This window comes from Onychomys torridus, chromosome 11, assembly GCF_903995425.1.
Source record: "Onychomys torridus chromosome 11, mOncTor1.1, whole genome shotgun sequence".
Lineage (NCBI taxonomy): Eukaryota > Metazoa > Chordata > Mammalia > Rodentia > Cricetidae > Onychomys > Onychomys torridus.
In genome coordinates, this window is record NC_050453.1 from 12,781,926 (window position 1) to 12,797,966 (window position 16,041).

At 48.1% G+C, this 16,041-nt stretch overlaps 1 protein-coding gene across 2 annotated transcripts in view; it reads right to left on the minus strand.

Annotated features, from left to right (window-relative positions):
• The window catches only part of Susd4 (sushi domain containing 4), a 128,380-nt gene that overhangs the window by 52,427 nt on the left and 59,912 nt on the right, over positions 1-16,041 (minus strand). For both annotated transcript variants that reach the window (XM_036202327.1, XM_036202325.1), the window contains exon 3: positions 9,696-9,908. In XM_036202327.1, coding sequence (XP_036058220.1) covers positions 9,696-9,908 — 213 coding nt within the window. The remainder of the gene's footprint in view (positions 1-9,695; positions 9,909-16,041) is intronic.

The following is a 16,041-nucleotide window of genomic DNA, read 5'->3' on the forward strand; positions in this document are numbered from 1 at the left end:
CTAGCCTGAAAGATGCTTGGGGCATGGTGCCTGGAAATGTGCATTTTTAATGCCTCTGGGCAATCAAAAACTAAGAAGAACTGTCTGAGAAGAAACCCAAGGTCTGTGCAGATGACCAGGGAGACAGAAGACATTGTTCAAAACAAAACATGCTGGCTGGGAATTTAATGATCCCAGCAGCTGTGTAGCCAAGTGACATTGGACTCTAATGTGAACAGGTCTGTACTAGGAGGCCTTTGCTTTGCAGACCCAGTAGGGGCTCTGAGGAGGTCTCTGTTGGTGCTAATGGGACTCAGAAAATGGGGCCTGGGGAGCCCAGGTCAGCCTCAATCCACTCCACACTGGAGTGAGAGAATCGGATATACAGTGATGGATTTGAAAGGACATCCCTAGGGGTAAGCCCTACCTTTTCCACAAGTAACCAACCTAATTCTGGGTTGTTGCAGGTGGGAGCTTATAAAAAATTATTGCTTTCTGGGTGATCTCCACAGTCAACTAGGTGTTCAAGGTCACCACCAGTCATCTTGTGACCTTTCCACGCGACCTGACAGAGATCTGAATACATGCTGATGCTGTGACTATCCGTTGACTAGGTAATTCTGTGATTTAAAGCCACCCTCCCCCGCCCCCTGCAGAGTCCTTGTATAGTCAGGGTGGGAAGAAAGAATGCAGGAATTTGGGCACAGCCAGTTAAGAAGCAACGTTGCCCTGATGGAGACTTCCCCTCAGCATTTGCAGGGCTTAATGAGGAGGCTAGTGAACCCTCTCCTGTGGCTATCTGGCTGTCATCTTGCCATGGGGGTAAGTGATCTTTCTGCCACTCATCTTTACTGGTTCTGCCCCAGTCTGACCCGATCTTATTACTTCTGGAACTTCTTTTTTCTATTTCAAGTCATGTCTACATTTAAGGAAAGACATTCTTCAAGTACAAAAGTCAAACTCACATGGAAATGTCCGGGGAGAGTACATGGGCAATGGTGACTTGTGTCAACACCAGCCAAGGTGAGACTTGACAGTGGCCCTGGGGACAGGCAGGAGAAACATGAGAGTAGCTTAGGGGAAGATGTGGAAATATTCGCCCTTGGGGCCAGAGGCAGCCGCTTTCTATAACTCATGTCTAAATCAACACGGAAGAAATTTTAGGTGATAGAAAATGCACCTGAGAAGAGAAGAACGCTAAATAAAACATTTTTAGGGCTTCCATCTGTTTCAATGAAGCTCCTGGAGGTGGAAGACAGCCCAACTTAATATATGAGTAGCCATAAAAAAGGACCAAGACTGCCGTGCTTTTGAAAAATGCCCACACCCCACACTTTCCATGAATAAAGGGGCTGGCTGCCAACTCTACTGCCAGCTCTAGCTTGTGAGTCAAGTTGGATCTTTAATTAAAAATTTATAATGTAATAATAATACTTAAACTCACATCGCACCCTTCCCCCAGGAAGCGCAAAGAATTGTCTTAATGTCAAATTATTCATCTTTTATAGCAATCCTGGTCAGGCCTATGGGAGCCAAAATATTTTAGTAAGTACTTTTTTAAAAAGTGCTTCATGGATGAATTATTATTATTTTTTCTTTTTGGCATGCGGCAAGGAACTTGGACAAAGAAGGGTTAACATGCAGTCATAGGAAGTTGGGGTCATCCTGGGAATAGCTTTCCTACATCTACTCAATCTTTGGGCTATGACCAGGCAGCTAGGTAACAGGGACATCCAGTCAGAAAGCATAAGTGGAAGGGATTCCTGGGTGCACCCTGGACCTGCCTGGAGAGCTTTCAGAAATGCCCCTGCGCTGTGGGAGGGTACCTCCTCCAAACGGAAATGATCAAGGAAATGAAACTTGCAGGGTATAGGATTTACAAGAACTGGAGTTCCTTGGAATGGTCTCCACTGGGAATCTCCAGCTGTGTGTGGGGGCATTCCAACCCCTGCCCCAGATGTTCATCTGGGAACTCGGCCCCGCTCCTCCCGTTCCAATCCTCAGAAAACCCACCAAGCAGCGGCTCCTCCCCCAGAGCTCCTCAAACCCGAGCCTGTGGGGTATTTAAGGTCAGGTCTGTAGACCTTCCGCCTGATTTCTCTCCTGCTTCCTTTTCCTGAGAGTCACCCATGAGTTGCTTTGCTCAGATTAAACCTGGTCTTATTAATTCGGCCTGATTTGGTTTATTGCATCAGTGGAGAAACCCACAACCAGGGATTTTCAAAATACTTATCAGTCCCCAGCTCTGTTTGCTTGTTTGTTTGTTTGTTTGTTTGTTTGTTTGTTTTTTAAGTTCCCCAGGTGACCTGGCAGGCAGCCTGGGCTATACACACCTCCAGAAAAAGTACAAGCCTGGAAGTCACTGGGACAAAGGCCCATCCTCTCCCAGCTCGCTCGCTGGGCACAGTGTATATAACTCACTTATGCTCGCACAGGCCTCTGTCTGATAAACTGATACTCTGATGGCAAGAATGGTCGGTCTCCAAGGAACTCTGCTAAACACTACAGAAGATAATTTCTCTTCCCACACATGAAGTTGTAGGACACTACATCCCTGAGTAGGGGGCTCTCAGGACTTCTAAAGGAGAAAATCACCTGGGAGGTTTCCAGTTATCTCTTTTTAAGAATACAGATTCCTTAGTCCTACCCCAGCACTCTGGTGAGGGAGGTCTAAAGAGGTATTTACAACAGGTTTTGAGGTGGGGATCCTTGGTCACATTTTAAAAGCCAGTACCCTGTAGGAAACTGGTCCTTACCAAGGATGCTGACAGGATGAAGCCTTCCTAAGGCGTATGGCCATTAACATGTACGTCATTCCTCTATCTCCAGTCAGAAGAAGGGCCCCTTGGCCAGGTGGGCTGAATGAGCTGAGTGTCCTGGAAAATACAGAGATGATCCCATCCCTGCCACTGCCCAGGGTTCCACAGAGAATCCAGCTCCTCTGAGCTTGCGTATTCTCATCCAGAAAACAAGTGCCAGAGCTGCCATGCCGGCCTACTGTACTCCCTGAAGAACACAGCCAGCGAGCACCTAGCTACTGATGAACACACTCTGCATCCAGCATCCATTGACGGAGATACTGGGCACTCAGCACACATTGAAGAGAACACAGTGAATCCAAGACACTATGCATCGAACATAGCACAGCACCCGGTGTACACAGGACTTACCCCCTTAGAACGGTGCAGTCTCCTTGGGGGGAAACGGAGAACAAGGGTAACGGCACCAGAACAGGCCTAGGAGCCAGAGATGCGCAGAGTGCAGGAGTGTGTGGGGGACACTGCTTTGTGTCCTAGTGACCTGGGGGTAGAGGCAGATTCTGGACTGACTGTCGGGCTGTCACTGTTCATCTTTGTCAGCATTCCCAAAGCGCCTGATCTGGAACTGCTAACTCCTTTCACAAACCTCGATAACCCAGACTCAACTGAACTCACATCATTAAATGTGTCAAAGCAGTGATAAGGTGTGAGCTGAGGTGACCAGAGTTACAGAGGGAAGGCATGCGTGCTCTGTGGGAAAGACTAGAAGTGGCCTGCATGAATCCCAAAGATTAGTCAACGAGGCCAGGGCAAAGCCAGCACCCCCTCAAAGAGCTCTGTGTGACTGTTCACAGGGACACTGAGAACACCAATCACCCCCAGGCCACCTGTGGAGGGCTGTGGGGAGCCTCAGAAGCAGGTAGCTGCAGAAGACCCCTGACTAACAAGAGCAGGGAGGAAGCAGGAGTTGCCAGAACCCTGGGCCCTCCTCTCACACCTCAGCGGGGAGAGCTGTCCACTCAGATGTGCAGACAATGGTTCCACAGCAGCCTTTCAACACACCTGCAGGGTACGACAGCATGCCACCTGCCCTAGCGTCTTCTAGACGGAGGGCTCCCTCCCTTTGAAGGCACTGAGACAAGAACAAGGTTGTTCATGGAGGAACAAGAATCTGGAGGAGCTGGAGGTTCAGCACAGCATTGTAAGGAGCACCAGCTGCTCTTGCAAAGGACCCAGGTTGGATTCCCAGCACCCACACAGTGGCTCACAATCACTCATCTGTAACTCAAGTTCCAGGAGGTCTGACACTTTCTTCCTACCTCAGAAGCAGGAAAACCCACACGAGGCACAGACATACCAGACATACATGTAATTTCAACATAAAATAATTTAAAATTTATTTTTGAATTTTTAAATACACATCACATAATTTTAAAAAACTTCCCGGAGTCACACATTTCCCTCCACACTGTGGCCCTAAAGGCCACCTTTAAGCCTTGCTCTTGAAACAGCACTGAAGGTTGTGCCCAGCAGCGTTTTGGGCAGGAGGAGGTTGTGGTGACTGCTGCTGGGGGCAGGGGGTTCTGGGTAGGCAGTGCTTTGAGACTGCATTTCCTGTGTGGTTTAAACAACATTTTCTATTCCTCTCCAGCTGCGAGGAACTGACTGGCCAATGGAGAGGAATCGCTGCCTTAAAAGCCTTCCTCTCAGACAGTTCATCTGAAACAAGGCACGCTCCTCGGAGTACATGTAAGGTCTCTTAATAGCATCGTGCTGGGATTAAGAGGACTGTCACTGTCCTCATAAACCATCTGGGCACTTGCTAAGGAAGACACATTGGAACAATGTCTGCTAGAGCTGGGGACTCCAGGGTCACGAGCACACTTTTTTTTCTTAATATGTATTTATCAAAAACTGACAGGAATGTGATGCCCAAGGAGACCGGGGGCTGTTCTCCAAACTGCTCAAGGAAGCTGGCTGGGGAGGAAACGGAAGCTCCCCTCATCCCTCACTGAGGAGAACTCAAATACTAATTTCATAAAAATTTAAGTTCGCAGTGCTCAGGTCTCTACTTCCCGAAGCAGCTACTCCAGATGGGGGGGGGGGCACTTAAAAGAGAAAAGAAAGCTGTGTGGCCCCTCACCTGTGCTGACTATACCCAAAGATGTTCTGAGGACACCCTGACCCCACCCAGATGATGATGTTCCTGCTACATAGATCTGACTTGAAAAGCTTCATAAACACCCTTCCTGGTGAGGAGACTCCTAAAGGGCTTCCGTACTAGGCAGTGTTGGCTCACAGTCTAAGGGTGCTTGTCAGTGCAGAAACTGGCTGCAATTGGTTATTTAGTCCTCTGCTTAAAACACAAAAGCTTCTGTCTAGCTGGAATTGAAGGTTCCAGGAATAATATATATATATATATATAAAATTATAAGCTTAAGAGATAAAAACTGACAGTCATCAGCTCTAAAGGTTAACTCCTAACAATGGCTCTCTGCTTTACAGCCAGCTCCTCTGTCAACAGCCAAGGGTTAACTTTAACCCTCTTGATCCTTAACCACTGCCTGGACCAAAGTTAACTTTTAATAGTTGTTCCATGTGACTTCTAGCATACACCCTGTGTCTGACACTATAAAATGGGGCCAGTACTCGCTTCCATGGCCACAGCCCCAGAATTCCGACGCTGGCTGTGGTCTCAGCTAGCTGATAAGCTTTTGTGCTCCGAGGTGTATTTTTTAATTTTCAATTTTTTTATTTTTCTGGAATAAAGTTTGCTTCTGGTTTAATAGACTTTGGTGGTCTGTCCCCCATTATTGCGTGACCCGGACCCAACAGACTAACCAACGCATGAGGGCAAAGTGTGTTCTGTAGCCCAGCAGCAAAAGATGCTTAATCAAGGAAATGTTTCCAGTAATGCTGACAATCAACAGACCCGGCAAGACAGAGGCTGAGCTTCCGCCCTTCCCCCACTTCCCCTCCCCGGTCCATTTGTTCATAGCACAGATAGGAACCAAAGTGACTGTATTTTAGTTCTGGGTTATGTTACTTATAAAATATACCTTTCTCACAGATCAAGTTAGTCTAGAACTTTCAATCCTCCTGCCTCAGCCCAAGGCATGCACACCAAAGTGAGAGCCAGCCCAGAGCTGACTCCAGCAGTCTCTCTGCTTGTGCCTGGATATCTGTGTTCAGCCTGTGTCTCTAAACCCGATTCACATAAGACTAATCTTATTTCACCCCCTCTTCACAGGAAAGGGTGTTACACCCAGGAAAGTGTCCCCAGTTATACCCAGCTGGGTGGTTTTGCCAAAGCAGAGGCCCAGCTGGTGGCTGGCACCCCAACCTCACAGGTCTGCAATGTCTTTGGCCAATTTCAGAATTTCCATACCACTACCAAATGCTTTCACCCAGGCTCCAGGTCCCAATGGCTAGAGTGGTCCTTGGATGATGGCTCAGAGAAAAATCCATACTTCTCAAGTGGGAGATTTGGGTGCCGAGAAGAATCCATTCCCTGTCCTGTCAGCTATGCAGACCCTGGCTGCCAGTGACCTTCCCTGAGACAAGCAGTTTAAACAAGAATGTAGGGAAAGGGCTGGTGCTTGTTAGGGTAGGGAGTAACGGGGTGGGAATCCAAGGGACTGCCCAAGAGGACTTTTGCCTAATTTGTTGTACAGCACATGACATCTATACTTCTGCAGAGCATAGCACAACTGGCGGGCACCAAGAGTCAAGGAGACTTAAAGATGTAGAATCGGCTTCTCAGCCAATGCAGACATGTTGGTACATATTTGTGCTCCCAGCTCTTTGGGGGTGGAGGCAGGAGGATCAGAAGTTCAAGCCTATCCTTGGCTACATAGCAAATTCCAGGCCAGCCTGGGTTATAGGAGACCCTGTCTCAAACAAATGTTTGCTCCTCAGACAGAGCTGGTAAGCAGGGTAAAGGACTCTATGGAGAGCAGTGGGAGTCACAGTGATGAGCCCCGAGGCCGGATCTGGTCCGACTGTCACCAAACTCTGATAGAAAGCCAGGGGACTCTTTCCTTCTTTGGGGCTGTTTCTTTGTCTGCCAAACAGTGCTTAAATTAGGAGTCTCCCATGAGTCCCTCAACTCCAGCTTAGACTGTGTCACTTGCTGTAACAATGTGCTCTTATGCCTGATTAGAATGGGCCTTTGCGACTCGATAAAGGTCAGCCACAACCCTGTCAGGCAAAGCATCCAGGCTTAGTGTGGCAGGGCAGGTAGAGGCCAGGTCTACACTGTAAGTGTGGAAATGTAGATAAATGTCCACAGCAGCAAACTTACAAAGCAAACTATTTGGGAGAACAGGTACTCTACCCATCAGGCCTCTTCCTCCCGCTCCACCCCATGCTCTCTGAAGCCCTTTCCACTCTGCGTGGACACACGGACTGGCTGACCTAAGACGAAACACAGATGCTGGTCCAGAAGGCCATGTCCAGACGGACTTTCAGGAAGAGAACCCCTACAGAGCTGAGGGGTTCCCACTCCTGTCTCATTGTAAGCTCTTGTGCCCCCCGAAAGGCTCTATGCAACCCTGGGCGATGGAGATGTTGCCCCCATGGCCCTTAGGCGGCCTTGAGCAAGCCTGTTCCTCCACTGCTTCTGTCTTACTGGTTTCCAAAGCAGTTGCTAATGATTCCCATAGCATTAGGATTACCTATGGTTCTGTTACTTCCTCATACGCTGTGTGACCTTGAGGAAGTGACAAGCCTCTCTGAGTCTCAGCCACCCAAACAGAAAATGGGAACATAAATCATCATTATCTCCGTTACAAAACTCAGCCTCCTGGCAAGGCAGCAAATTAATTCAACAGCTCTTACTCACCACCCAGCATAAATGTGAAGCACTCAGCTAGGGTTATTTACAAAGCAGGAGAAAAAATAATCTCCATGGTGCAGACCCCACCCATCACCTTCTCCATGAGCCGTGCAGAATAATGGGCCAGGGAGATAACTCAGTGGTGGAGAGCTAACCTAGCATGCTTGAGGCCCTGGGTTCAATCTCCAGGACCAAAAACTAAATAAAGAACACCAAAGACATCAACAATGACATTTTTCACCATCGAGGCACAACAACCATCTTTGCACACAAATGTCCCAATGGTAAGTAGTGCCACTACCAAGTTCAAATAAACATCCCACTTTGCCTAAGCTGGCAGTCTGTTCTTCCAAGCGTTCCCAAACATTGCTTACCACCCAACACCGTGACCAGAATACAGATCTGCACCATCCTTTAGAGAGTCAAGGTCTGGTTTCAGGTGGCAGGGTGGGAGTGCCGAGTCCGGACACTGTATCAGCACACAAGAAGCCCCCAACCAAGGAGTCTGCTCAACACCTGGAATTATCTCCACAGCACACAGGGCTAGCGCTCGTTTTAAAGATGCTAAACTGCTTTTGTTTTGCCCAAGAAGATGAAACAAGAGAAGGCTTTCATTTCTGGGCAATATTTGGGGCCATGTTCTCCTTTACTTTGTTAGCTCATGCTCCTGGGTACGGGGCATCTCAGGCCACAGGCCTTGGCAGGGTATACAGACATGAACCAAATAAACTTCCAGTTCAGTGGAATTTTTCAGAGAGCACAGCTCACATGGGATCCATGCATGAGGGAATGGTGAATTTATTAGTGAGTACTTTAAGGGCAAGACACCATTCTTGCTCATCCTTTGCAATTTCCATATGAAAAAGCAGAATAAAAAGTGCTTGTCAGATTAAATCAGTTTAAAAGTTTCATAAAGCGGGGCTGGGGAGATGGCTCAGTGGGTAAGAGCATGCACTGCTCAGGCAGAGGACCTTAGTTCAGTTCCCTGCACCATGTTGGCGTGTTGGTGTGTAACTCCCACCAGGGGGATCCAGCACCTCCCCAGGCACTGGCTTTCACATGCATGTACTCACCCACAGACCCACATGTACACATGCAATTTTTTTTGTAAGCAAAGAAGTGCACATTATTCAATCACAGTGCTCCTTTACATCTTATCATAAAATCTTCCTCCCCAAATAACCTCAATAATGAAGAGAAACAGAAGCCCGCTCCTAATGAGCTCCAACATTAGCAGAGCAGAAACACACTAGGCCCGCACCTCCTGGAGGTTAGAGGTTTGAGTTAATTTCTGATCCATTCCTATTCCAACTTCAGCCTCGCTGATCCTGTGAGACTTATAATCAATCTCTTAGCACTCCAATTAATTAAACAATTCATTTTTCATAACCCTAAACATTGTCTACAGAGCAAAAATAAAACAAAGCAAAATGAAACAGAAAACAGCAGATTTGGGCTAGCTGCCAGGAGTCAGTGAGTGTTCTGCATCAGCAAGAGATCCAGGGGTCACTGCTAGGAAGGGCCTTCTAAGGTGTCCATCCACTCTCCCCGCCATAGCTCCTTGAACGAGTCACACCAAGCACTGGGCTTAAAAGAAGTAGTTGATTTGGCCAGGCAGCAGTGATGCACCCCTTAATCCCAGCACTCGAGAGGCAGAGCCAGGCGGATCTCTGTGAGTTCGAGGCCAGCCTGGTCTATAGAGCAAGGACAGGCTCCAAAACAACACAGAGAAACCCTGTCTCGAAAAACAAAAACAAACAAAAAAGTAATAGATGATTTGATTCCGAGTCACATTCCACCTTTTATATCACCAACTGCAAAAATATTAACCACATTCTTCACCGTAACAGGGGACTGAGTGCTGAACCGCAGCCTGATAGCCAAGTGCCCTATGTCATCTGAGTGTTCCCTTGCCCGGGCCAAAATGGTGATAAATTGGACGGTAATTGAGAGGGAAGAGGACTATTCAAACTCGTCTTGTAGACTAGACCAGCCCTGGGACCAATATTCAAACTTGTCTTGCAGACTAGACCAGCCCTGGGACCGATGCCGCTAGAGTACCCATGGCCCTCCTCCCTGAGAGGCGCATCCCTGGCTCCCACAGAGGACAGGCCCTTTACCTTCTTGGATGCAGACTGGTCTGTCACTTGGGACCCAGCCTAGGGTCCCATTAAGGTGTTTCACACACAGTCTCTTTGTAGAGCCCTTCAGCTTGAATCCATCTTGGCAGTGATAACGGGTTACAGAACTTTCGAAGAAAACTCCTCCACTGGGGGTCCTGAAGCCATTCTCTGGAACGCCTGGGTCAGCACACACGTTGAGGTCATCGAATCCTACATTGACACACACATGGAGAAAATGCCTTGAATACTTCTCCAGGAACTGTATTCTTGTGCCTTGGGCCACTCCAAACTTATTAATGAAACTAAGAGTCTAAACATGTTAGCTTGCATTCTATTGGTTGGGAGAGGCCAAGGGTGAGAAGGTGCAGCTTCTCTGCCTGCATAATGTTCCAAATGTGCCCTCCATGGGGAGGCATGAAATGTCCAAGCACTGAACAGGTATCTACTGTTTTTCCTATAAAGTAAGGAAAGCCAACCCACAAATCCTCACAGAGCAGGTATTGGGAACCAATATGCACAACTCCATGGAGATGGGGTTGGTGTGCCCATCTTCAATTCCCAGGACAGCCTGCCGGTACCGGTACCACTTCTCAGATTCCCAGCACAGCCCCGGGGCGCCGGGAAACTTACCTGCTTCCAGCTGCTGCCTGAATGCTAGACTCATGAGGTATCTATTTCTCTTTAGTACCCTGTACTGCTAAAGGTCCTCAGCTGTCAGTGACACCCCTCACCCTGTGTGCTATGTGAGGCTCCCCACTGGCCTTCAAGGTCACTGTGCTAAAAGCCTCTCAGCAGGGGAGGCACAGCAGTGTCAGCATATCCCAAACTCACTGTCAGAGCTCCCTCTGTGCAGAGATGATGAGACATGGTGGAGGGAGGAGACTGCTAAGAGGGAGGGCAGTGGCAGTGGTGGGGGCAGCATCCACATTTCTATTCCTTAAGTATGAGCAAGAGTGACTCTACATCAAAGCAACAAGATACTATCCAGGTACCAACTGTCCTGTCCTGCAGAAGGGGTACTGGAAGGTTGTCACATGATTGCTTTAAGTTTGCACATTTAGGGAAGTCTCTTTAGGTCAACAGATGCTTCCCAGGTAAAGAGAGGCCTGGAAGGATACATATTTCCATGGTGGGTCCTTTGAGAAGGTCATTCTGATGGGGTCAGTCTCTATTAACTGTAGCAGAATGGGATACGTTTGTCAGTGGGAGCCACAGAAGGGCATGGGGAGTGTACTATCCCAGGGGTGGGGAAGCCTCTGGAGGCCTCCAGCTGAGTCATTAGGAGAGTGGGCACACCAACCAGAAAGGAAGATGAAGGTCATGGTACAGATCAAGAGCACCCATAGCTAAAGACAGAGGACACCGCGGCCACTACCTGGACATGGTGAGGGACAAGAAGAAACTTGTCTGCTGATGTCTAAAGACAGAACAGTGGCAGGAAGCGTGGACTTCTCTCTCACAGGCCCAGTAGCTACCCTGGGAAGAGGGTGAAGGCCGAGTTTTTCTATTGTTGTATTAAAACGTTAAGATGAAGCCCTCACAGCAGATTGAGCCTGTAATCCCAGCACTCTAGAGGCCAAGCAGGGATTGCTGTGAGCTGGAGGGCAGCCTGAGTCACACAGGGAGTTCCAGGTCAGCCTGGGACACGCAGTAAGAGGCTGCCCTTAACTAAAATATTTTTTAAGTGACAGAGATCTAAGACTCTTCATACAACAATGAAACACAGTAGAGAACAGAAAGCTGCATCTGAGGATGACTGAGGGGACAGTGCAGCTGAGGATGTCTGAGGGGGAACAGTCCAGCTGAGGATGTCTGAGGGGGAACAGTCCAGCTGAGGATGTCTGAAGGGGAACAGTCCAGCTGAGGATATCTGAGGGGACAGTCCAGCTGAGGATGTCTGAGGGGGAACAGTCCAGCTGAGGATGTCTGAGGGGGAACAGTCCAGCTGAGGATGTCTGAGGGGGAACAGTCCAGCTGAGGATGTCTGAGGGGACAGTCCAGCTGAGGATGTCTGAAGGGGACAGTCCAGCAAGCTGTGGCTACATAGATATGGGCAGGGAGGAGACCTGACCCCAGGGGTGCTGGGGATACTTATCTTCCACTGAAACAGAAGGAAAGTCATGCCACACCTTGAATGAGGGAAGGACATTTCCCAGAATGCAAGCCTCCTCAGAATATACACACAGGAACCCTCTCTTCCCATCAGAGTTAGCCCAGGCTTACCCCTCAAGGTTTTCCTCACTGTAACCAGAACTGGTAGACTACTTATCTGTATCCTTGTCTGGTCTGTGAAAGCCTAAGCAGGAGACTCACCCTTCCTCCTCTCCTCAGCATCCTGTATGTGGTGACCATTCCACAAGCATGTTAGTGAAAGATGATCAGCTGGGTGGATGGACAGATGGAAGGTTAGATGTGTGTGGGAGGGCAAATGGGTAGATGGATACATGAATAAGTAGGTAGGTGGATAGGTCAACAGATGGATGGGTAGGTAAATGTGTGAATGGATATACAGATGGATGGATTGATGGATGGATGGATGGATAGATGGTTGAGTAGATGGAGAGGTGAATAGATCTGTGGACAGATGGATTGATAGATAAGTGTATAGATATATTAAATATGAGTAGATGGATAGATGAATGAATGGGGGTGGATAGGCAAAGGGTAGTGTGTGCTTATCTGAATGAATGGATAGAACTTTGTGCCAACTATTCTGCTAGACCCATTAGATAACCATCCCTCCCCACCACCAAGCAGTGCCACCAGTGACCAGGAGGTGTTCATGCATGTCACAGAGGTGTGAAATTCTTTTCTGCAGCCTGCTCCCTCTCACCTTCCTGTAGACTCTGATCCTTAATCTTCTTTCTTTTTTTTTTTTTTTTTAATTTATTTTTTCTTTTCAGGAAACATAGTCTCACTGTGTAGCTCTTGCTGGCCTGTAACTCACTATATAGACCAAGCTGACCTCAAACTCAACAGAGATTTGCCTGCTTCTGCCTCCTGAGTGCTGGGATTAAAAGTGCGCCACCATGTCCAGCACCTTAGTTATCTGCAACCCCAATGTCTTAGGCCTCTTCTTCAATGCAGGGACAGGGCAAGCCCATGCTGTGCCTCACCTGGGGCATCTGTGCTCCCCTAATACATGTTTTTTTAGTCAGTCACCCCTGCTGCCAAGCACCACTGCTGACTTTGGCATTCCTCCAGCTGGCCACACCCTGTCTTTGGCCACAAGGCTTTTCTCCTTCAGAGAAGGCGAGATTAGTCAAGGGAGGGCTGAAGACCCATCAGACAAAATGACCTAATCTATCAGGAAAATTACTGGGCTAATAAAAAAATGATGAGCGCTTCATGAAAATTACAGCAGGGGAATGAGAGGTTCCTCCCCAGCCAGATTCTTCTTTACTCCTCATACAGCCCCAGCAGCCCTGTGCTTCCCTTGAACCACAGCTAACATGGCCATTGTGTTCCTAAGCCTGGTGCGGAGCTGAAGGTCTGCAGTGTTGCTGGCCAGGGAATCCAGCCACGGCACAGAAGAGACGAGAGGTGAAAAGAGCCATCAGAAGACAGGATGGTGTAAGAAGAAAATATCCTTCATTTGGACAACTCATCCCACTGAGCAAGATAGTAATTTCCTAGGCCCGCTGGATCTCAGAGTCTTTGTTTCAAATTATCCCTTGGTGGATCAATTCCCAGCCCAGGCCATTTTTCTACAGAGCCCTCTTGTAGCGTCCTTCCCTAATGATGATGATCAGCCCCGTCTGATAACAGACCCATTAAGGAGTGGGCTGATGTAGGTATTAGGAGGCGTGGAAAATAACTCATGTAAAGGCCCACTCAAATAATCTTTCAAGAATCCGCTTTCTTAAAACCCCAACATACTTCCTTCCCATCCGTCAAATTCTGCTAATGCTTTGGAACTAAGTGGTCACAGCCTGGAGGGGAGAGTGAGCTCCCAGAATGGTTTCTGACATGTTTGCTCTTGGGGAGAGTTGGAGGAGGAGGGGAGTGCTCCATTTCAAACAGTCCTCAATAGCAGCCTCCCCTGGCTGTTCCTACTGCAATCAATCTAGAGTACAGCGTGCGTATGCAAGACACACTCAGGCGAGACCTTGGCTGGGAGACAGGTACCCAGATATTAGTCCCTGGGTACAGGGATTGCTGTGTCACTCTTTTGGATGGGATCAACCTGAGACTCTGGAGACCAAGCAGACTGGCTTACCCTCTCAGAGTGGGGTGGCCTCTTTCGGACAGAGCAAAAAAAAGGAATGGGAAAGTGTTTGTTCTCCATAGCTGCTAGTCTTCAAGCTGGAACACTGGTCTCCTGCTTTTGGACCAGGACTCAGCTTAGCACCTGCACCCCTGGCTCTCCTGGGCCTCAAACTTTTTGACTAGAACTGAACCACTGATTCTCCCGGGTCTCTGGGTGATACAGGTGATGGATGGGTAGATGAATGGATGGATGATGGATGGATGGATGGATGGATGGATGGATGGATGGATGGATGGATGGATGGACGGATGGATTGCTGGGCTGGTAGATGAATGGATGGGTAAATGGATGGGTGAATGGACATACAGATTAATGCTTTCTATTAGTTCTGTTTTTCTGCAGAACCAAGACTCATACAGGCTTTCAAAGTGCTTAGGTACTTCCAACTTATACATAACAGGGATGCTGACCACCCTGCTTCCAGAGGCCACTTCTTACAAGATCCTTGAGTTCACCTATATGGTTGACTCGCTGAATGGAGGTAATGCCCGAACCCTGGGGTCTGGACAACCCAGCTGGACAGCCCTAGCCTCCCTGGCAGGCCCCTCTGATGCCTACAGCACTGGCTGTTCTGAGCCTACACCTCCCTCCTGGGTATCAGTAGCATCATCTCCATTGCTGTGTTTCCTCTTGTGAACCCAGATCAAGTCAAAGAGACAGTTGTGATTTGGACTCTGGTCCCAGTGGAAGCCAGAGTTCCTTAGGTTTCTTTTCTCTGAACCAAAATCCCCCTGCATAACAGGGATTGGGAGCCCCTTATCTTCCCATACAAAGAAATGCATCAGGCCTTCTGTCTGATGATGAGGTCTTGACACTTCTGCCTTGGTTATTTCTGAGACTGCAGAAACCTGGCTGCCAGTTCTACTGCGAACAACATAAGAAGTCTTTGAAAAGGATCATAAAAATGAAAGAGGTGTGAAAAGCAATCTTTTGGGCTATTACAGCTGAAAAGTCATATTCTAGAAAGGAAGAGTGTATCAAATGTAGCCAAATCAATTTAGAGCTGGGGCTGGGTTTCCATTTCTTTGTAAACTGCTCTATGGGTCTATAGGGGAAGAAACAGGATATAGACACAAAAATTGATTTTGTATGCATTTCTTTAGTGAGAGGGTACTGGGCAAGTGAGAAGGAGCCATCCCTGTAAACGTTTAAACAGATATCTTTGCAGGTATTAAATAAAACTAAGAGCGATTCCCAAGCCTTGCTCCCACCCAGAGCACTTACTGTTAACCTTCAAATCACCTTCAAGGTCAGTGATCTGACTCTGTGGATAAGGGGTGTGAGGCTAAGGGATCAGTGTAGTCATAAACTCAAATCTGAGGCCTCTGACTCAGTCTGGTTCAGTTCTCCTGACATTAACAGTGTCATCTCTGCTTGGCTTTTTCTCAGCAAATTTTAGTTTGCAAATGGCTCAAATCTCTGCGACACTCTCAACTCTTAAATGTTTGAGAATCTTGGGCTATGTGATGGATGTGTACCACACATTCCTCACGGTTTCCCCAAAGTTGACCCTTCATCACACACCATCTGAGTGGGAGCAAGCAGGGAACCTGGCTTGTCACCTAAGACATCTAAGAATCCAGAAAATGAGCCATCAAACATCTCCTGGCCATTTCTGGGTGGGATGTGTGTGTGTGTGGGGGGGGTCCATAGTCTACTTCTGATGATGAAGATATCCTTGGGGAGAACAGAGCCTGGTCCTGGATGATGGCTGCAGGAGATGGAGGAAGTCCCGTAGACTGAACTGCATATTACCTTCAAGAACCAGAGAACAAAGAGGACCACATGGTGGGTTTGCAGGGGTCTCCTGAGAACTCAGGCTCTTCCCTCCACATCTTCCCATAGACGAAAGCTTGGCTTTCCCCCAGTACCAAATGCCTTTTAATCAGCAGCAACTCATGGACAAAACTGCTTATAAACCAACTCAACAGCACACTGTCTCTGTGCTTTGAGAAAAAATGACACCAGGTTGGGTCCTGTGTCCCACAGAGTAAAATCTTCTGAAGGCCTTTTGGTGTTTAAAGCTCTCATGCACGTTTATTCACACTGTCCTGGGACCTGTGTATGAGGGCC